At 34.5% G+C, this 20,752-nt stretch overlaps 1 protein-coding gene across 1 annotated transcript in view; it reads left to right on the top strand.

Annotated features, from left to right (window-relative positions):
• The window catches only part of SLC13A1 (solute carrier family 13 member 1), a 117,248-nt gene that overhangs the window by 67,929 nt on the left and 28,567 nt on the right, over positions 1-20,752 (top strand). Inside the window, exon 9 of the mRNA XM_032401663.1 lies at positions 19,050-19,201. Coding sequence (XP_032257554.1) covers positions 19,050-19,201 — 152 coding nt within the window. The remainder of the gene's footprint in view (positions 1-19,049; positions 19,202-20,752) is intronic.

Below are 20,752 nucleotides of genomic sequence, written 5' to 3' on the forward strand. Positions count from 1 at the left end.
AAAGAAAGAAAGAAAGAAAGAAAGAAAGAAAGAAAGAAAGAAAGAAAGAAAGAAAGAAAGAAAGAAAAAAGGAAGGAAGGAAGGAAGGGAGAGAGAGAGAAAGAGAAAGAGAGAGAGGGAGGGAGGAAGGGAGGAAGAGAAAGAGAGAAGGAGGGAGGTAGGGAAGAAGGAAGGAAGGAAAGAAGGAAGGAAGGAAGGAAGGAAAATAGACGTGTGAGGTGATGGATATGTTGATTGGCTGGATTAGGGTAATCTCTTCACTTTAAATATCTTAGAACTGTATTTGTCAATTATATCTCATTAGGGTTGAAAACCATTGTGGGATATTTTATGTGTACATCAAGGTGATTTGATGTGCATGTTAACAGTGAAAGGAATTTCTCCGTCTAGTTTATTGGCACCTAGATGTTTATCTAGTTTAGGCACTTCACATATTTTTTTATTATGTTCAATTAGCCAACATATAGTACATCATTAGTTTTTGATGTAGTGTTCACGTCACATATTTATCTTTTGCATGTCTGTGTGTGTGTGTGACCACATTTGAGTTCTACCCTCTTAACACATTTCCATTGTGCAGTGCTGTCCACCGTAGTTGCCAAATTTTGCACTGAATCTTCAGTCCTTATTCATCTTATAGCTGAAAGTTTGTACCCTTTACATGGTCTTTTTAACTGTGGCAGTTTCCTATGCCTCTGTGAATAGGAGAAGTTGAACTTTTAAAAGAAATCATAACTATCCTATTTACTAATCCAATTAGAACATATTTCATTGAAAATTTTGGAAGCCTCATTATCAATGTTATTATATCAGAACAAAAGATGAAATTTCTGATATATAATGGGGATCCAGTATCCTCCACCAACAGTATAGACTAGAGTGAAGGCTAATGCTTGCATATGGATAAGCAGGTAAAACCTAATTCATCTAAAATTACACCAGGTGTATTTTCTGATAAAAGAAGGGACAAATGATATATGTTGGCTAATTGAACATAATAATAATAAAAAAAGAAGGAAGTGGGTGGCAACACTTGGTGAGGCAAATTCACTTCTGAATAAAGAATTTTTTTAACATTTATTTTAAAAGAGAGAAAGGAATCACAGCAGCAACCTGTGACTATGACCTCACTACAGATTTCAATTTTTTTTGCAGTCAAAGCCCTAGCTCTGTTGGTATCTATACTTAGCTGTGTTTCCACAAAACATTTTGTTGTTAAAGAAATGATTGGCTGTTGATAATAGCTTTTGTCCCATATATCTTTCACTTTTGAATCACCAAAATGTAGTTCTTCACATTTGAAGTTATTGATATATCATCTAGCAAATAACATAAGGTCAGCCATGTTGGAAGCATCTGTACTTTCCTCTAAGTGTACGGTAAGCCTCCCACACTATATAATTTATTCTAATACTATATTTCGTTTTTTAAAATTCTCAAGAGTGTTTTTCTATGCATCTTCCAATAGTATTTCCTAACAAAAGAATACATTTATTTTACTTTAGCCCCAAATTATTTTTATGTACTTGATTATGGAGTATTTTATACATATACATATTTATGAAATGTAACAAAAATTTAAAGATAACAAAATGCATAAAATGGTATATTTCACACCCCAGCTTAATTAATTTTGAGAAATCTCCATGAGCCCTTCTCTGATTCCATCTCCTTCCTCACAGTCACACATCCTTCCCCTTGATGAGACAGACACAGTCCAAAATGTTGTATTAATCATTCTCTTGTTTTCTTTTCAGTGTTTCCACTTGTATTAGTTACTTGTTCATCATAGGAAAGACCCCAAATAGCAATAGTTTTAACAAGATAGAAATAAGCTGGTATGGTGGCTCCACAATCACGATGACCCTGATTCTTTCTATCTCAGCTCTGCCATCCTCAGCACTTCACTGCTACCTCATGGGGCAAGATTGCTGCCTCATTTCCCTCTATCCATTCTCTACTCCAGCTAGCAGGACAAGGAGAGAGCAGAAGGCATATATACTTAGAAATTACTCTGTTACTTTCCTGGCTTTAGCATTATTCATATTTTCTATTTCTTCTTGAGTTGTATTTTTGGGGAACTTATGCATTCCTTCTCAAATTTACTAGCATGTGGTTGTTGATAATATCCACCAATTTCATTTGTAAAGTATTTTTAGTTATAGCTTTTATCATGGCTAATATTTCTACTTATGCTTTTAAATTTTTTTTGAAGAGTCTTTCAAAAATTTGTCTATTTTATTAGTCTTACAATTCTTGTCAAAAAGCTGACTTTTGGCTCTTTGATCATATTTTATATGTATTCTAATTTATTCATTTCCTCTCTTTATTATATTGTTCTGTCTACTTTATTTTTGCATTCATTCTGCTGCTCTTTTACTTTTTAAATTAGACATTTACATTATGAAATTTGAGCTTTTCTTTTCTTCCAAAGTAAGAATTTAAGGAGATGAATTTTCTTCCATTAATTTAGCTATACCACATATTTTTCAGTTCTTTGTGTCTTCTGGATTTCTATTATGAATTGCTTAGAAGTGTATTTTAAAATTTGAAATAAATGAGGCTTTTGTAACTACTTTTTGTTTTTGTTTTTTTTTTATTTCTAACTTAATTTAACTGTGCTCAGAAATTGGTTTGTATGACATCAGTTCTTCTAAACTTGTTGAGGCAGATTTGTGGGCTAGCACATGGTCAATTGAGATAAATATTTCGTTGTGCTTAAAAAGAATTATATATTCTCAACTTACCGGTACAATATTTTCCAAATGTCTGTTAGATCAAGTTTGCTAGTTGTTTTTCAAATCGTCTGTGACCTAATTTTTTGTCTACTTAACCCAGCAATTAATGAAACTGTTTTGTTGAAATCTCCGTCTAGGATATGGGTATGTCTATTTCTCCTGCTAATTCTGTCAATTTTGGTTTCTGTATATTTTTAGATTATTTAGATTATGTTATTGTATCCCTACCAGTTTAGAATGTTTATATCTTCCTGGTTAATTAATGCTTTTACCATTTTGCAGTGACCCTCTCAATGTATAGTAATGTTTCGAGGGTCTTAGAGTTGATTTGTCTGATGCTAATGTAGCAATGCCAGCTTTCTTTTTTTTTTTACATTTATTTTATTGTATTTTAATTCCAGCATAGTTAACATACAGTGTTATATTAGTTTCAGGTGTACAATATAGTGATTCAACAATTCTATGCATTAGTCAGTGCTCATCATGATGGGTGTACTCTTAAATCCCTTCACCTATTTCCCCCATCCCCCACCCACCTCCCCTATGGTAACCATTTATTTGTTCTCTATAGTTACGACTCTGTTTTTTGGTTTGTCTCTTTTTTCTTTGTTTATTTGTTTTATTTCTTACATTCCACATATGAGTGAAATGTATAATGTTTGTCTTTCTCTGACTGACTTATTTCACTTAGCATTTATACCCTTTAGATCCATCCATGTTCTTGCAAATGGCAACATTTCATTCTTTTTTTGGCTGAGTGATATTCCATTGTGTGTGTGTGTGTATATATAAATATATACATTTTACATTATATAAATATATACATTTCCAAATTATGGAAGCAGCCCAAGTATCCATTCATCTACCGATGGACATTGGGCTGCTTCCATAATTTGACTATTATAAATAATGCTTCAATAAACATTGCAGTTTATACCTTTTTGAATTACTGTCTTCATATTTTTTTGGATAACTACCCAGTAGTGGAATTATTGGATCATATGGTAATTCTATTTTTAATTTTTTGGAACCTCTATAGTATGGACATTTTAACAGTATTTGTTCTTCCATCCATGAGCACAGAATATCTTTCCATTTGTTTCTATCATCTTCAGTTTCTTTCATCAAGGTTTTATAGTTTTCAGAGTCCCAGTCTTTCACCTCCTTGCTTAAGCTTATTCCTAGGTATTTTATTATTTTGATGCAATTGTAAATTGGATTTTCTTAATTTCCCTTTCTGCTGTTTCATTATTAGTGCATAGAAATGCAAAATATTTCTGTATATTGATTTTTGTATCCTACAACCTGACTTAATTCATGTACCAGTTCTAATAGATTTTTGGTGGAGTCTTTCGGGTTTTCTATATATAGTATCATGTCATTTGCAAATAGAGAAAGTTTTACTTTTTCCTAACCATTTGGATGGCTTTTATTTCTTTTTTGTTGTCAGATTGCTGTGTCTAGGACTTCTAGTACTATGTTGAATAAAACGTGGTGAAAGTGGACATCCTTGTCTTCTTCCTGATCTTAGGGGATAAGTTCTCAGTTTTTCACCACTGAGTATGATGTTAGCTGTGGGTTTTTCATATATGGCCTTTATTATGTTGAGGTATATTCCCTTTCTAAACCTATTTTATCGAGAGTGTTTGTCATGAATGGATGCTATACTTTGTCAAATGCTTTTTTTCTTTTGTATCTGTTGAAATGATCATATGGTTTTTATCCTTTCTCTTATTGATGTCATGTATCATGCTGATTGATTTGCAAATATTGAACCACACTTGCATCCCAGGAATGAATCCCACTTGATCACGATGAATATTTTTTAATGTATTGTTGAATTCAGTTTGCTAGTATTTTGTTGAGGATTTTTGCATCTATATTTGTCATACATATTGGCCTCTAATTCTCTTTTTTTTATAGTGTCTTAGTCTGGTTTTGGTATCAGACTATGCTGGCCTCATAGAATGAATCTGGAAGCTTTCCTTCCTCTTCTATTTTTTGGAATAGTTTGAGAAGGATAAGTATTAACTCTTCTTTAAATGTTTAGTAGAATTTACCTATGAAGCCATCGGATCCTGGACTTTGTTTTTTGGGAGTATTTTGATTACTGATTCAATTGCATCACTGGTAATTGGTCTGTTCAAATTTTCTGTTTCTTCTTGATTCAGTTTTGGGAGCTTATATGTTTCTAGGAACGTATCCATTTCTTCTGGATTGTCCAATTTTTTGGCATATAATTTTTCATAATATTTTTTTATAATCCTTTGTATTTCTGTGGGGTCAGTTGTTATTTCTCCTCTTTCATTTCATTTCTCCTCATTCATTTCTCCTCTTTCATTTATTTGCATCCTCTCCTTTGCTGTTGTTGTTGTTGATGATAATGAGTCTGACTAAAGCTTTATCGATTTTGTTAGTCTTTTCAAAGAACGAGCTCCTGGTTTCATTGATCTGTTCTGTTTTTTCGTTTTTGTTTTTTGTTTTGTTTTTTAGTTTCTACTTTGTTTATTTCTGCTCTAATCTTAATTATTTCCTTTCTTCTACTGGTTTTGGGTTTTGTTTGTTGTTCTTTTTTAGCTCCTTTGGGTGTAAGATTAGGTTGCTTATTTGAGAATTTTCTTGCTTCTTGAGGTAGGCCCATATTGCTATATACTTCCCTCTTTGAACACCTTTTGCTGCATCCCAAAGATTTTGGACCATTGTGTTTTCATTGTAATTTGTCTCCATGTATTTTTAAATGTTCTCTTTCATTTCTTGGTTGACCCTTTCAGTGTTACATAGCATGTTATTTAACCTCCATGTATTTGTACTCTTTCCATATGTGTGTGAGGGGATGCGGGGGTTGATTTCTAGTTTCATAGTGTTGTGGTTGGAAAACATGCATGGTATGATTTCAATCTTCTTTAAGTTGTTGAGACTTGTTTTGTGGTCTAATATGTGATCTATTCTGGAGAATGTTCCATGTGCACTTGAAAAGAATGTGCATTTGCTATTTTAGAATGGAATGTTCTGAATATATCTGTTAGGTCCATCTGGTCCAATATGTAATTCAAAGCCACTGTTTCCTTGTTGATTTTCTATTTGGATGATCTATCCATTGATGTAAGTGGGGTGTTAAAGTCCCCTACTATTATTGTATTACTATTACTTCCTTTATGTTTGCAGTTATTTTCTTTTTGTTCTTTATTTTTTTTTAAGATTTTATTTATTTATTTGTCAGAGAGAGAGAGAGAGCACAGGCAGGGGGAGTGGCAGACAGAGGGAGAGGGAGAAGCAGGCTCCCCGCTGAGCAAGGAGCCCGATACAGGACTCAATCCCAGGACCCTGGGATCATGACCTGAGCCAAAGGCAGATGCTTAACCAACTGAGCCACCCAGGCGTCCTGTTTTTGTTCTTTATTTAATTCATCCTATGCACGCGCATGCGTGTACGCACATACACACACACACTGATATTCTATGCTCTGTCTATTATTTTAGATTTCCTGAACATTTTATCATGTGTATTAATCAATTAGGTCTGCCATAACAAAACACCACAGACTTGGTTTATAAACAACAAGAATTTATTTTCTTACATTTCTGTAAACTAAAAGTCTAAGATCAAGGAGCCATCAGGGTTAGTTTCTGGTGAGGCCTTCTTCCTGGCTTGTAGACAGCTTGCTTGCTCATTATCTTCACATAGCATTTTCTCTCTGCAGAAGCAGAGAGAAAAAGAGAGATCTCTGGTCTCTCTTCCTCTTCTAAGGGCACCAGCTTTATCAGATTAGGGCCCCATCTTTGTGACCTCATTTAACATTAATTACCCCCTTAAGGTCCCTATCTCCAAATACAGGCACATTGTGTGTTAGGGCTTCAACATATGAATGTGAGGTGGACACAGTTCACATGATAACATCATATATGCTTGATTTATAAAAATGTAAAAATAATCCATTATTTTCTTCCTCCTGAACAGGACAAAGACCTTAGGACATTTCAACTACACCATCCCTTCCTATTTACGTGTGACTGTTTTCTAATTTTTTAGTTCTAGTCTATCATTCTCCTATAAACTATATTTTATTTTTTAAATCAATGCTTTATAGGACTATGTACCTATTTACTAGTATCTTTGCTCACCATTGTTTCTTGCTTCCTAGACATTCTATCTGGGGTGATGCTCCTTCTGCTTGAATATATCTTTTGAATGTACTTCAGAGAGTACCTTTTGGTTGTAAACTCTCAGTTTTGTTTTATGTACAGATCTTTACAATTTCTCGAATATGTTTTTGTAGTTATAGATTTCTAGATTGACCATTATTTTTTCTTTGCACATTGAGATGTAATTATACTGTTTTTTTTTACTTTTTTGCTGTTGAGATCTTTAAGCTAGTTGTCATTCACATTACCATTCCTTTAATAAACAGTCCTTTCTCTTTGGTTACTTTAAAGATACATGTGTGTCTATGTGCATGTATGTATGTTGAATCTTTCCCAATAATCCTTGAGAATTCTCAGCCATTATTTTCTCTGGTCTCCGGTTAAACACGTTAAACTTTCTCATTCTGTCTTCCAGGCTTTTTAATATCTCTTTATTTTCCTTCTGTATCTTGCTTTATCTTCCTTCTGTATCTTGCTGTACTACATTATGAATATCTTCAGATCTATCTCCTAGTTCATTAATTCTCCTTTTGGCTATGTCTGTTTTGTTGTTTAACCCATTTACTGAGTTTCTAAATTCAGTTATTTAGGTTTTAATTTCTATAAGTTCTATTTATCTCTCTTTAAGATTTCCTTGGTGATTTTTATAGTCTCTTTCTCTTTACTTATATTTTCCATCTCTTCTGTTAATTTTGTTAATCATAAATTAATTTACTTATATGTCTAATAACTCTAGTGGCTGAAGTCCTGTAGATCTCTTTTTGGCCTGTTTTGTTTTCTGCTGGTTCTCATTTTTGTTGCCTTATTTGTGTGTATGTGTTGGGGGGGTGTTTTGTGCTTTTTTTTGTCTTTTTCAATTTTTTATTTAAATTCCAGTTAACATACAGTGTAATATTAGTTTCAGGTGTAGAATTTAGTGATTCACCACTTACATACAACACCCAGTGCTCATCACAAGTGCTCTCCTTAATCCCCACCACCTATTTAACCCATCCCCCCACCCACCTTCCCTCCGGTAACCCTCAATTTGTCTTCTATAGTTAAGAGTCTGTTTTCTGGTTTGCCTCTCTTTTTTTCCCCTCTATGTTCATCTGTTTTATTTCTTAAGTTCCACATATGAGTGAAATCGTATGGTGTTTGTCTTTGACTGACTTATATTGCTTAGCATAATACTCTCTAGCTCAATCTATGTTATTGCAAATGGCAAGATTTCATTCTTTTTTATGGCTGAGTAATATTCCTGTGTGTGTGTGTGTGTGTGTGTGTGTGTGTGTGTGTGTATCACATCTTCTTTATCCATTCATCAGTTGATGGACATTGGGCATTGGGCTCTTTTCAAAATAGTTTGGCTATTATTGATAATTCTGCTATAAACATTGGGATGCATGTATCCCTTTGAATCAGTATTTTTATATCCCTTGGATAAATACCTAGTAGTTCAACTGCTGGATCATAGGGTAGTTCTATTTTTAACTTTTTGAGGAAGCTCCATACTGTTTTCCAGAGTGGCCGCACCAGTTTGCACTCCCATGAACAGTGTAAGAAGGTCCCCCTCTCTCTTCATCCTTGCCAACATCTGTTGTTTCCTGTGCTGTTAATTTTAGCCATTCTGACAAGTGTGATATCTCAGTGTGGTTTTGATTTGTATTTCCCTGATGATGAGTGATGTTGATCATCTTTTCATGTGTCTGTTAGCCATCGGTATGTCTTCTTTGGAAAATGTCTATTCATGTCTTCTGCCCATTTTTAAACTGAATTATTTGTTTTTTGGGTGTTGAGTTTTATAAGTATTGAAATGCTAGTTTTCCTTGAAACTTCTCTGGGAACTCCTTAAGTCCTGAGTTGCAGCTGCATGGAAGAGTTTTTGTATTATTGTTTTTATTTTAACAAACAGGTGACACCAATTTAGGCTAAAAGTGCTCATGATTAGGAGGTTCCAGGCTACATTATGTTTTCCCTTAAGTCAGCATGATATTTCCTTGCTGTCTACTTTTGCAAAGGATCCCAGCTTTATGAGTGTTTTCCTATATAATTTCCCATAGAGGATGGGCCTTAGGCATTATCTGCCATACCCAGCTCTTTCTGCAAAAGAAAAAAATGAAATCCTCAGATCAAAAAGCTGCCTATCACTCACTTAAGATTCCCACTTCCACTTTTTTGAGGGTCAAGGCAAATTCTTTACTTTTGTATTGTTTTGTGATACAGTTTTAAGGTTCTTTTTAAATATTTTAAATAGCATTTTATTTAACAGGAAATCTGATTTGTCATGTGGCTGAAAAGAAAAATCAACTATATTATTTATATATTATGTCAGTCATATTTACTGCTATAGAAAGAAAAAGCTTTTTTCCAATACATACATATTTTTATTTTTGGCTATTCACAAATAAATTACAAAGGAAACTTCTAAATATTTAACATTTAGGATAATAACATTTTATAAAATAAATCTTGGATTTAATTATGATTTTCAATATTGCTGAAAAAATAGAATTTTTTTATAAAGAGTACTCAGGCCTTAAGTGCTGATTTTTTTTTTTTTTTAAGATTTTATTTATTTATTTGAGAGAGAATGAGAGAGAGCACATGAGAGGGGGGAGGATCAGAGGGAGAAGCAGACTTCCCGCCGAGCAGGGAGCCTGATGTGGGACTCGATCCCGGGACTCCAGGATCATGACCTGAGCCGAAGGCAGTCGCTTAACCAACTGAGCCACCCAGGCGCCCTTAAGTGCTGAATTTTAAATATATTTCTATTCATCATACTATTACTACATAAACAAATATTCTAATTCACAATATGCAACATAATTCATTATTAACTACAGTGGCTATAAATCATATTTCCAGGAGTCTTATTGATAACTTCAATTTTGTTACCAACTGCTCTGAGTTGTTCAGATTATAACAGATCAGATCCTTACCAGATCTTCATGAAGAGTTTGTATCAGGAGTAGGAGAAGGATCTCCTCTCATATTTTCTTGCTGTTCACTTATATATTATCTTTATTGTGGGCTTTCTTTACATAAATAATTTCCTATAGAAATTATTTAAAGCCACATGTATGTCATGAAAGGGCTGTTTTAATTAAAACTAGAAAGCATAATCTGTTATCCACTTAACCAAGCACATGTAAACTCAATATGCTGAGAGCAAACAAAGGAGACAGGGCCCCACTGTCATTCCCTCCTCGCACTATGGAGATTTTACTCTCCCCCACCATCTTTCACCTAGATCATCCACCAATGTATGGACCATGAAGGGATCAAAGTCAATCTGTGCAATAATTATTAGTTAAGATTCATTTATTTATCTTTTAATGTAAAAAGAGAAATATTGCATCTTCCAATAAAATGCCAGATTGAATAAGCCCATTTACCATCACTCTGTCCTAAATCTCCACTAAAACAAGAACAAATAGACCTTTTAAGTCATAAGACAAAATTATATAAATGTCAGAAGAGATGACAGCAAAATCATTTTGGAAGCTGGAAAGTAAAAGGATGGGTAGGAAATGACTCAGTTATCTCATAAAAGTGGAATCCTAAATCAACAGTGAGGAAAGACAATAAACAATGCAGGTTACATAGCAGCAGCCTTCAGAGTTTTTTAAAATGTTGAAAATCAGGGGGTAAGTAAGAAATTGCTTATGAAAAGAGTTGAAATCCCAAATTTTTCCTCAACTCTACATAGAGGCAGCTGCTTCTTCTCCATCAAACAGAAGTATTGTCTTTAGACTGGTAAAGCAGAGGGTTAGGAGAACCAGACACAATTCAGGTCACAGAAAGGTTTCACAATGAAAATAGGGGCGTTTGTGAGGCAGTTTATCTCTGAATGGTGAGAACCTTCCCTTTTACTCAACGGGTCCCAGGAGCCAGGCCTCTACCCTCCAGGTGTCAGCAGGCAGGAGACCAGGAGGGCCTTCCCTGGAGAATGTAATCAACACAAAGAAAAGGTGAAAATGTATACTATTGGGTTTTCTCAGAAAAAGAAGAGGCCCACTCAGATGATACTGCAGTGAAGCCCACAGTCAACAACAGCTCCCAAAGCACATGTACAGAGCTTCCAAACAGCTTTTCATTGTCTTAAATATGAACAAACACGAGAAAGTTCTAGATATCTGAAGATAACCTCGGGCATGAAAGAGAGTTCCAAAGAAACAAAAAGGGAGCAGAAAGTTGCAGGAAACAGAGACTATGCAAAAAGAAGAAAACACAAGAAAATAAACTATCATTAATATAGTCAGAGAGGCAAACAAAGGAATTGCATTCATGGAATATGAATGGTATCCTTTTTTTCCACAACATAGATATGTTTATTGTTTTATTTTTGCTTCTTATTTACAAATGTAGCATACGATAGATGCTGTCTTGCACTTCCTTTAAGTTTTATTTTTTAGTAAATTTATACCCACTTTACCTATTTATCTGACTCCCTAACCCCCTACCTCTGGCAACTACCAATCTGTTCTCTGCATCTATGAGCTTGTTCTTTTTTTTTTTTTTGTAATTGTGGGTTTTTTTTTTTAAAGATTCCACTTGTAAAAGAGATCATATAATATTTGTCTTTCTCTGACTTATTTCACTTAGCACAATGCCCTTGAGTTCTATCTGTTTTGTCACAAATGGCAAGATTTTATTCATTTTTTATGGGTGAGTAATATTCCACTGTGTCCATATACCACAATTTCTTTATCCATTTATCCATCAACGGATACTAAGGTTGTTTCAATATCATTGCTATTGTAAATAATGTTGCAGTGAACATAAGCATGCATATTTCTTTTTGAGTTAGTGATTTCATTTTCTTTTGATAAATACCCCAATATAGAATTGCTACTTTACATTGCAGTTCTATTTTAATTTTTTGAGGAACTTCCAAACTGTTTTCCACTGTGGCTACACCAATTTACATTCCCACCAACAGTGCACAAGGGTTCCCTTTTTTCCACATCCTCACCAACACTTATTATCTCTTGTCCTTTTGATAATAGTTATACTAAGAGGTATGAGGTGATAGCTCATTGTGGTTTTAATTTGTATTTCCCTCATGATTAATGATGTTGAGCATCTTTTCATGTGCCTGTTGGCCATTTATATGTCTTCTTTGGGAAAAAGTCTGTTCAGACCTTCTGCCCATTTTTAAATTAAATTGTTTGGGTTTTTTGCTATGGAGCTGTTTGAGTTCTTTATATATTTTTGGATATTAGCCCTTTATCAGAAATATGGTTTGAAAATATTTTCTCTCATTTAGTAGGTTGTCTTTTCATTTTGTTGATGGTTTCCTTTGCTGTGCAGAAGCTTTATAGTATGATGTGGCCCCACTTGTTTATTTTTGCTTTTGTTGCTTTTGCTTTTGGTGTCAGATTCAAAAAATCATCAGCAAGACCTATGTCAAAGGGCTAACCATCTATGTTTTCTTCTAGGAGTTTTATGGTTTCATGTTATATGTTCAAGTCTTTAACCCATTTTGAGTTAATTTTTGTGTATGCTGTAAGATTGTGGTAAAACTTCATTGTTTTGCATGTGGGTGGCCAGTTTTTCCAATACCATTTATTGAAGAAGCTGTCCTTTTTCCATTGTATACTCTTGGTTCCTTCGCCATAAATTAATTGACTATATCTATGGGGGTTTGTTTTGGGGCTCTCTATTCTGTCCCATTGATCTATGTGTCTATTTTTATGCAAATGGTATACTATTTTAATTCCGGTAGATTTTTAATACAGTTTTAAATCAGGCAGCATGATGCCTCAACCTTTGTTCTTCTTTCTCAAGATTGCTTTGGCTATTCAGAGTTGTTTTTGTGTGTGGTTCCATACAAATTTTAGGATTGTTTGCTCTATTTTTGTGAAAAATGCCATTGAAATTTTGATATTGAATTTGCATCATATCTGTAGATTGCTTTGGGTAGTTTGGGTACTATAGATTGCTTTTGAGTAATATCAATTTTAACAGTATTGATTCTTCTAATTCACAAGCATGGAATATCTTTCCATCTATTTGTATCTTCTTCAATTTCTTTCATTAATGTCTTACAGTTTTCAATATATAGGTCTTTCACATCCTTGGTTAAATTTATTTCTAGATTTTTTTTTTGGTGCAATTGTAAATGAGGTAGTTTTCTTTGTTTCTCTTTTCTGACAGTTCATTTTAGTGTACAGAAATGCAACAGATTTTTGCATATGGATTTTGTATCCTGCAACATGACTGAATTTTTTTTATTAGTTCTAACAATTTTCTGATGAAGTCTTTAGGGTTTTCTATATATAATACCATTTCATCTACAAATAGTGACAGTTTTACTTCTTCTTTTCCAATTTGGATGCCTTTTTTTTTTTTCTTGCCTAATTGTTCTAGCTAGGACTTCCAATACTGTGTTCAATAGAAGCGGTGAGAGTGGGCATTCTTGTTTTATTCCTGATCTTGGGAGAAAGACTTTAAGCTTTTCATGATTGAGTATGATGTTAGCCATGGGCTTGTCATATATGGCCTTTTTTATGTTGAGGTATATTTCCTCTGTACCCACTTTATCATAAATGGATGTTGAATTTTGTTAAGCACTTTTTCTACATTTATTCCTATGATCATATTATTTTTTCCTTCATTTTGTTAATGAGGTATATCACATCAACAATCTGCAGATGTTGAATCATCCTTGAAACTCTGGAATAAATTTCACTTAATAATGATGTATGATCTTTTTAATGGGGTATTCTCGAATTTGGTTTGCTACAATTTTGTTGAGGAGTTTTGCATCTATGTTCATCAGGGATGGTGATGTGTAATTATTTTTTTGTAATGTCCTTGAATGGTCTTGATATTAGGGTAACGCTGGCCTCATAAAATGAGTTTGGAGGAGTCTCTCCTCTTCTATTTTTTGGAAGTTTGAGTAAGATTGGTATTAATTATTCTTTGAATATTTGCTAGAATTCACCAATGAAGCCATCTAGACCTGGATTTTTTTTTGTTGAGAGATTTTGGATTACTGATTCAGTCTCTTTACTAGTAATGTGTTCACATTTTCTATTTCATCATGATTCAGAATTGGTACAATGTATGTCTCTAGGAATTTATTCTTGAATGGCTTTCTTTAAAGGAGGAACAAGAAGACAAAAACTACAATATGAATGTAAATAAAATACAAAATAAATATGTAAAATGTAATAAAAAGATATAAGAATATATCATAAATGGGAAATTTAGAAAAAATGGGAAGAAACAAGATAAGAGAATAATAGGAAATTCCAGAAAAAGAATGGAAAAAACTGAGGAGACTACATCAAAAATTGAAGAAAATATCCATAGTGGAAGAATATAATCCCACTGGGTGCCAGCCAAGAGATGAAACACACATTGAGAAGGTTATTGATAGTTCAGAATATTATGAGAAAAGAGAAAATCCTAAAAGTTTTCAGAAAATGGGAAAAACTGATTCATTAAAAAGGATAAAAAATAAGAATAGCTGAAGACTTCTCTACAGCAACACTGGAAACTCAAACAATCGGAAAGAAAATGCCTTCAACATTCTGCATAACATTTATTTTCAATCTTGAAATCAATATCCAGTCAAACTATCAGTGAAGTGAGAAGATAGACTAAAGTCAAGGTAGATCTTTGTGGGTCTAGAGAGAAAAATGACTAGAGTTAAGACAAGTTAGGAAGGCCTTGGAAGAGGTGCTTTAAGATTGTGAAGTTGGTAGAATATTTGATGTAGATTAAGTATCTTATCATTTGATTGTTCTGAGAGAAGATTTAAACAACCACAGAATAGTTTGGAGCCATTTAGTGGTTATTTAGAAAATTAAGCAAAACTTGGGAAACTAAGTAAGCAAGGAGGGGTAGAGAAGGAGTACAAAACAGGAAAAGTAATATAGATCATATTCCTCAGATGTTCATGGATCTCAACTCTAGACAACATTCTGAATGTTGAACTCTTCTCTAAGTAAAATTATCATGTAGCCATAATGGGAGGATGATCAGGACATGGAAAGTCCTGAGTGTGTTCAGTGGTCAAGTCTATGAAAGAAAGCTTAATTCTCATCATCTAACATAGTAGAAATTTAATTATAATGCCTACAACTGAGAAATCAATATATGATATCATATATTGATCTTATGCAAATAAATATCCAAAAAGAGCTAGAAGATTTTAAACTGGCTGCCTTAGGCAAGCAGAAAATGATTAGCCAGAACTAATATTTTGTACAATTAGCCTTGCATCATTATTTAAATATAAATAGAAACCCTAACATTTTCATACCACTCTCACCACAGTGAATTATTTTGTACATAATTGGAGACCACTGGTTTAGCTCATGCTGGTTCATGTATGCATTTTTAGTAACCAAGATTGCAAATGTTCAATATGCCCCTGGAATCTGCAGTCATTGCCACCAGGTGGCGATAGTGAGTTATATCTGGACCTGCAAGATTTCTGTTCTGAAATCCCTTGAGCACCACCAGTGTGATGATGTCATGGGATTCTGCATTTGATCATGTCCTAGACAAAATTCATCAGTCGCTTGGAAGAATTTGTGGAAGGCATATCCACAAGGTCTTAGATGTCATGTATTTGTGTGAAATAACAAGCATAGAATTGGGATTGAATAAAAACAATAGGTTATAATTGCTGTGTTAAAAGCAATATGAAATGTAATCAAGTGTAAAGTCTTAGATGTAGGCTTAAAAACACATAACTAAAAAGTGTTCTGGAAGGTAAAATGGTACAAAGGTAACCACTGACTGGAAACTCAGATACATGGATTCTGGTTTCAGCTCTACAGTGACCAGCTAGGTCACATTTGAGACTCATTTTGGTCTCCTGAAAAATGAGGTCTTTGTTCCACATTAATTTCTAAATACTTGCCTGCACTAAGAGTCCACAATTCTTTTATATATTGGAAAAACTTTTTTATGATTGTGGAAGTTACAAAAAGTATCAAGAAGACAAAAGATAGCCCCAATCCCATTGTTAATATTGTTAATATTTTGACATATTTCATTTTAGTCTATTCCTGGGCACTATATGTATGTGGATATATTTTTATTATAAAAATTTCATCATTCTGTGTATTTAATTTCACATAAGTCCCCCATCGTGAAACATTATAAAACAAGCACTTTCCCATTCAGTGTGTCCATGGCAGTGTCCTTCAGTCACCTCAGCATGGGACGTTCCCTCTGGCCGTGTCATCCCCGACTGTCTCCAGCTTCACCCCTCAGATGCTCTGCTTTTCCTCCCTTCTTTGCATAGGAATCTTTTTTTCTCTCCTAAACTCTTAGGAGAAAGTGCACCACACACACACACCAAATTCCTCCTCCACCCATGAGAAATGTAGTGCTTACTTTGTTGTCCTGATATCTGCAAACACATGCTCATAGCTTTCTATTCCAAATTCCTTTTGGACATGGGTCAAATCCCTTGGTCTCAGGTTGAAACCAGTGTCTTAGGCAAAAGGCTAATCTGCTGAGGATCCTCCCTTCCTTTGTTTTTGTAGTTTCTGTACTAATAGTTGGCTCAATTAATGGTTCTTCTCAGCCTTTCTTAAGAGCTCTATTTTTCTGCCCATTGACCTTCACTACTGTCTCTCTGGTCTTCAATCTTTACCCCTTACTACAGCACCATCTCTTCAATCAGCCCAGCAATCACATGCCCTAAGCAAACAAAACAATAGAGCTGACTGCGAGGGGTTCATGTTTACTGGCTAGATAACACAAGTGTTGTACCCCATCCCATCTCCCAACACCTGCATTTAACCCTTAACATGTATTATATTAGCATTACAATTTACTGCAGAATTTAAATTTACCTTGAATTTTTAATGCGTTTCTAAAATTGTCTGTGATATTTCACCTAATGAATGTTTTAAAGGTCTATACATAGGAAAAAGTATGGGAAATCCATAAAGGGTAAAGCATGGCAAATCTATTAGTATTTTCCTATTTTGATTTTTAAATTTTGTATCTACCCATGCATTTTAATCATTATGTTTTATATACACATATATACATCTATATATGTATATATTTGCAGTTAAGAAGGTTTTAATGTGGCAATGAGAACTATGTAAACACTACATCTTTAAGTTTCCATTCTTATTAATATCCCATTAATTATTCTATCCCAATATTAATATTCCATTCTAATTAATATCCAAATTATATATCACTTTCTGGTTTCTGTTTGGTCTTTTCTATTTTAAAATAGTTAATATTTTAGCCCTAAATTTCAGTTGCAACTTTACACTACTATAAGAAATTTTAAACTTATTTCGCTATTTTATTTACATACCATTTGTTTTTCAAGTTTTCAGTGGAAACTATTATTATGGAAAATATGAAACATTACCATGTAGGAAATATTAGACAAAGGAGACATTTATAAATTAATTTATTTTTGGTGAAGAGTAGATAGCCCAGGGGGCTAACTTTTGAATTAATTAGAAAGTAAAAAGCGGGGTGCCTGGGTGGCTCAGTCGTTAAGCGTCTGCCTTCGGCTCAGTTCATGATCCCAGGGTCCTGGGATCAAACCCTGCATCGGGCTCCCTGCTCGGCGGGAAGCCTGCTTCTCCCTCTCCCTCCCGCTCCCCCTGCTTGTGCTCTCGCGCGCTCTCTCTCTGACAAATAAATAAACAAAATCTTTTTTAAAAAAAGGAAAAAACAACTTGATCTCTTAAAAAAAAAAAGTAAAAGGCAAATTACAGTCCAATGCACCTGACCCTACCATGCTAAGTCATTCCCACATCCATGATGACTTCCAGTGAGTCTGGGAGAATTGTGTGTTTTTAGAATAATTGGCCTTTCCATGATTTCTCAAAAAGATCTTTCAGTGCATATATCACAGGCAGCATACCTATCTGTATGAAACAGGGCGATTCTTCTATTTGTATATTTTTAAAATATATCTGTATTTTTTTAAAGGCTGCAATGTGTAGAAAGGTCTGAAATAGGCAAGAATTGATACATGGAGACCCATAAGGAAGCTATTACAATAACCCAAATCAGAGGTAATGTTGATTTATTCCAAAGTGATAGCAATGGAGACGAACACGAAAGAGTCCAGACATGTTTAAGTAGATAAAATTGACACAATTTGGTGGGAAGGAAGAGACTGTTTTCAGGGAGGACAAGCAATATAGTATAGTGGCTGAGTGTATGAATTCTAAAGCAAGACTACATGGCTTCAAAATCCAAGTCTGCCATTTCCAGACTCTGTGACCTTGGGCAAGTCACTTAACTTTACTCTGTCTCATGTCTTCATGTGTAAAATGGGATAAATACAGTGCTAACCTCTTTGTGTTGTAAGAATAACATAGATTAAATGGTTTAATTTTAATTTAGAACAGTGTTTATTATATACTAAGCACACTATAAGTGTTTGTAATTATAATGATAATAATGCTATTAGCTTATATAGGTAATCCCGAAGAAGAATTACATTTGAGGAAGGAAATAGTGGGTTTGGTCTTGAACATTTTGGGATTGGAGTTCCACTTAACACATTCAAATTATGTTAAACAGCTAATTGGATATATAGGCCTAAAAGGAGAAATCTGGGCTGAAGACCAGAATTGGTGATATGGTGTATCTATATTCATTAATGAAAATATATGAGATTTCCTAAGGATAAATGTTATGGTGAAAAGAGACAGGTGCCCATGACAAAGTTTCAAGAAATTCCAGTTTTAAGGAAGGATAAAGGAAAATGAATTGGCAAGGGAGATAGAGAAACAAGCAGAGATGTAGGAGAAAAACTACAAGAATGAGATATCACAGAAGCCCCAAGAAGAGTTTTCCAGCAGGAACAAGTGATTAACTCTTTTGGGTACTGTCAAGAGGTCTACAAAACTGAGACTAAAAAGTATCTGTTGGGTTTAGTAATACACAGGTTATTGATAACCATAGCAAGTGCCATTGGGGTGGAGTGAGGGGACAGAAGTCAGGTTGGAGTGGTTAAAGGAATGGAGTCAGTGAATGTAGACAACTCTTTTGAGTAGTTTGGCTGTGAAAATGGCAGTGAGGTAGGGCAGTAGTTTAATTGAGAAGAAGGTAAATAAGGCCGCCTTTTTTCCTTTTGTAAAGATGACTTGAAAATGATTAAATGTTGGTGGCACGGAAGCCAAATATCAAGCAAAGGACCACATGATGTGTAAACTTTTTTCTTGTTGAACAGAACTCAGGCACAGGAACCAAGTATCGAACAGAGAGGGACCACATGATGTGTAAACTTATGTGCTTGTGTATTGCTTACTCTTCTACCATTGGTGGACTGACAACCATCACCGGCACTTCTACCAACTTGATCTTCGCTGAGCATTTCAATATGTAAGTAAAGTTATTGGATTGTTGATTTAATAAATAGGCAGCACGTGACTTACAAGGGTTGTTCTTAACTGATTCAGAAAATTCAGGAATGGAAATTGCTATACTGAGCTAATTCTCCTTTGTTTATCATCAGGACATCTATAGGTCTAGAGACCTTCCCTTCTACTAGGAGTTAAATATGGAGGACATAGTGAATTAACAGGTGCCTAAAGATTCCCCAAGTCAGCTCAGAAGAGGTAACTCCTGGCTGACCATTCTGATCAAATGGGGAAAACATATCTCATTACAAATAATACTGCAAACGATAGTTAATTGAAGTGAATAGGGATTACTTGCATAGGAAAATCTATGTAGGGTTTGGGAACTAGCATTTGAACTTAAAAGATGAGTGGTGCACAAAGGTGCTAATTATAGAAGTCTGCCTAGAATTCAAAAAGATTTGAAGGATTGGGCAATTGCAAGAAATGGCAGTAATAAAGTATTCTAAGAAAAATATATGACTCTAAATATAAGTTTGCAACTGTGATGTTAATCCATTGGAGAACATGGGGAATCTGTGGGTAGAGTCAGATAACTTGGGTTAAAAATTCCACAATTTTCAGACACTTACTTTGTGAATTTGAACAATAAAAAGTACATTACTCTCCCAAGACTTAAATTTTTCATATCTAAAATAATCACAGTTCAGATCATTATTGTGAGAATTAAATGAAGTAAACTATGTAAAAATATTTGACACTATTTATGAGAGCTCTTGTAAGAACTATTGAAACAATAGTTTGAAAGTCCATGTTTTTACATGAGGGCTCAAACTGATTCTACACCTGAGATGTATTTTCAAGTACTAGTAGGACAGATCGTTGTCGGAGTTCCAGCAGTGTGGGCAGCATTAAGGATGCCCTGGAACAGGATTTACGTCTTTTCACAGAAAAATTAGGGTTCAGAATCAGGAAAACTACATTCTTCAAAGCAGATTCACAGATTTTATGAACTTTCTGAAATTATTTGCAAAATGTTATGCATGCATAGGTTTTCCAAGAAATGTCTCACTCAAAAAATGTCACACTCCATTCTAAAAAGAACAAGAACTGTGTGCAAAGAACAGTGAGTGGTATAGCGGTTTAGGACAATCTAACACAGACCGCCATGTTTATTGATTATTTCTATGATTACACGTCCATCCTGTATTCTCCAACAGCCAACTTAGAAAGGAACCTTAAAAAGGCATCTGGGGGCACCTGGGTGGCTCAGTAGTTAAGTTTCTGCCTTCGGCTCAGGTCATGATCCCAGGGTCCTGGGATCGAGCCTCCCCCCACCCCACCGCGTCGGGCTCCTTGCTCAGCCAGAAGCCTGCTTCTCCCTCTCCCACTCCCCCTGCTTGTGTTCCCTCTCTGGCTGTGTCTCTGTCATATAAATAAATAAAATCTTTTTTAAAAAAGGCATCTGGTTTATAAGTGGGAGATTTCTGAAATTCACTGTGTCAGAAAGGATGTATCCAATATATCTCCTAATTCAAGACAGGAAATGTACCTGACCTCTTTCTAAAAGCTA

This window comes from Phoca vitulina, unplaced genomic scaffold (genome assembly GCF_004348235.1).
Source record: "Phoca vitulina isolate PV1807 unplaced genomic scaffold, GSC_HSeal_1.0 scaffold4, whole genome shotgun sequence".
In the NCBI taxonomy this organism is placed as follows: domain Eukaryota; kingdom Metazoa; phylum Chordata; class Mammalia; order Carnivora; family Phocidae; genus Phoca; species Phoca vitulina.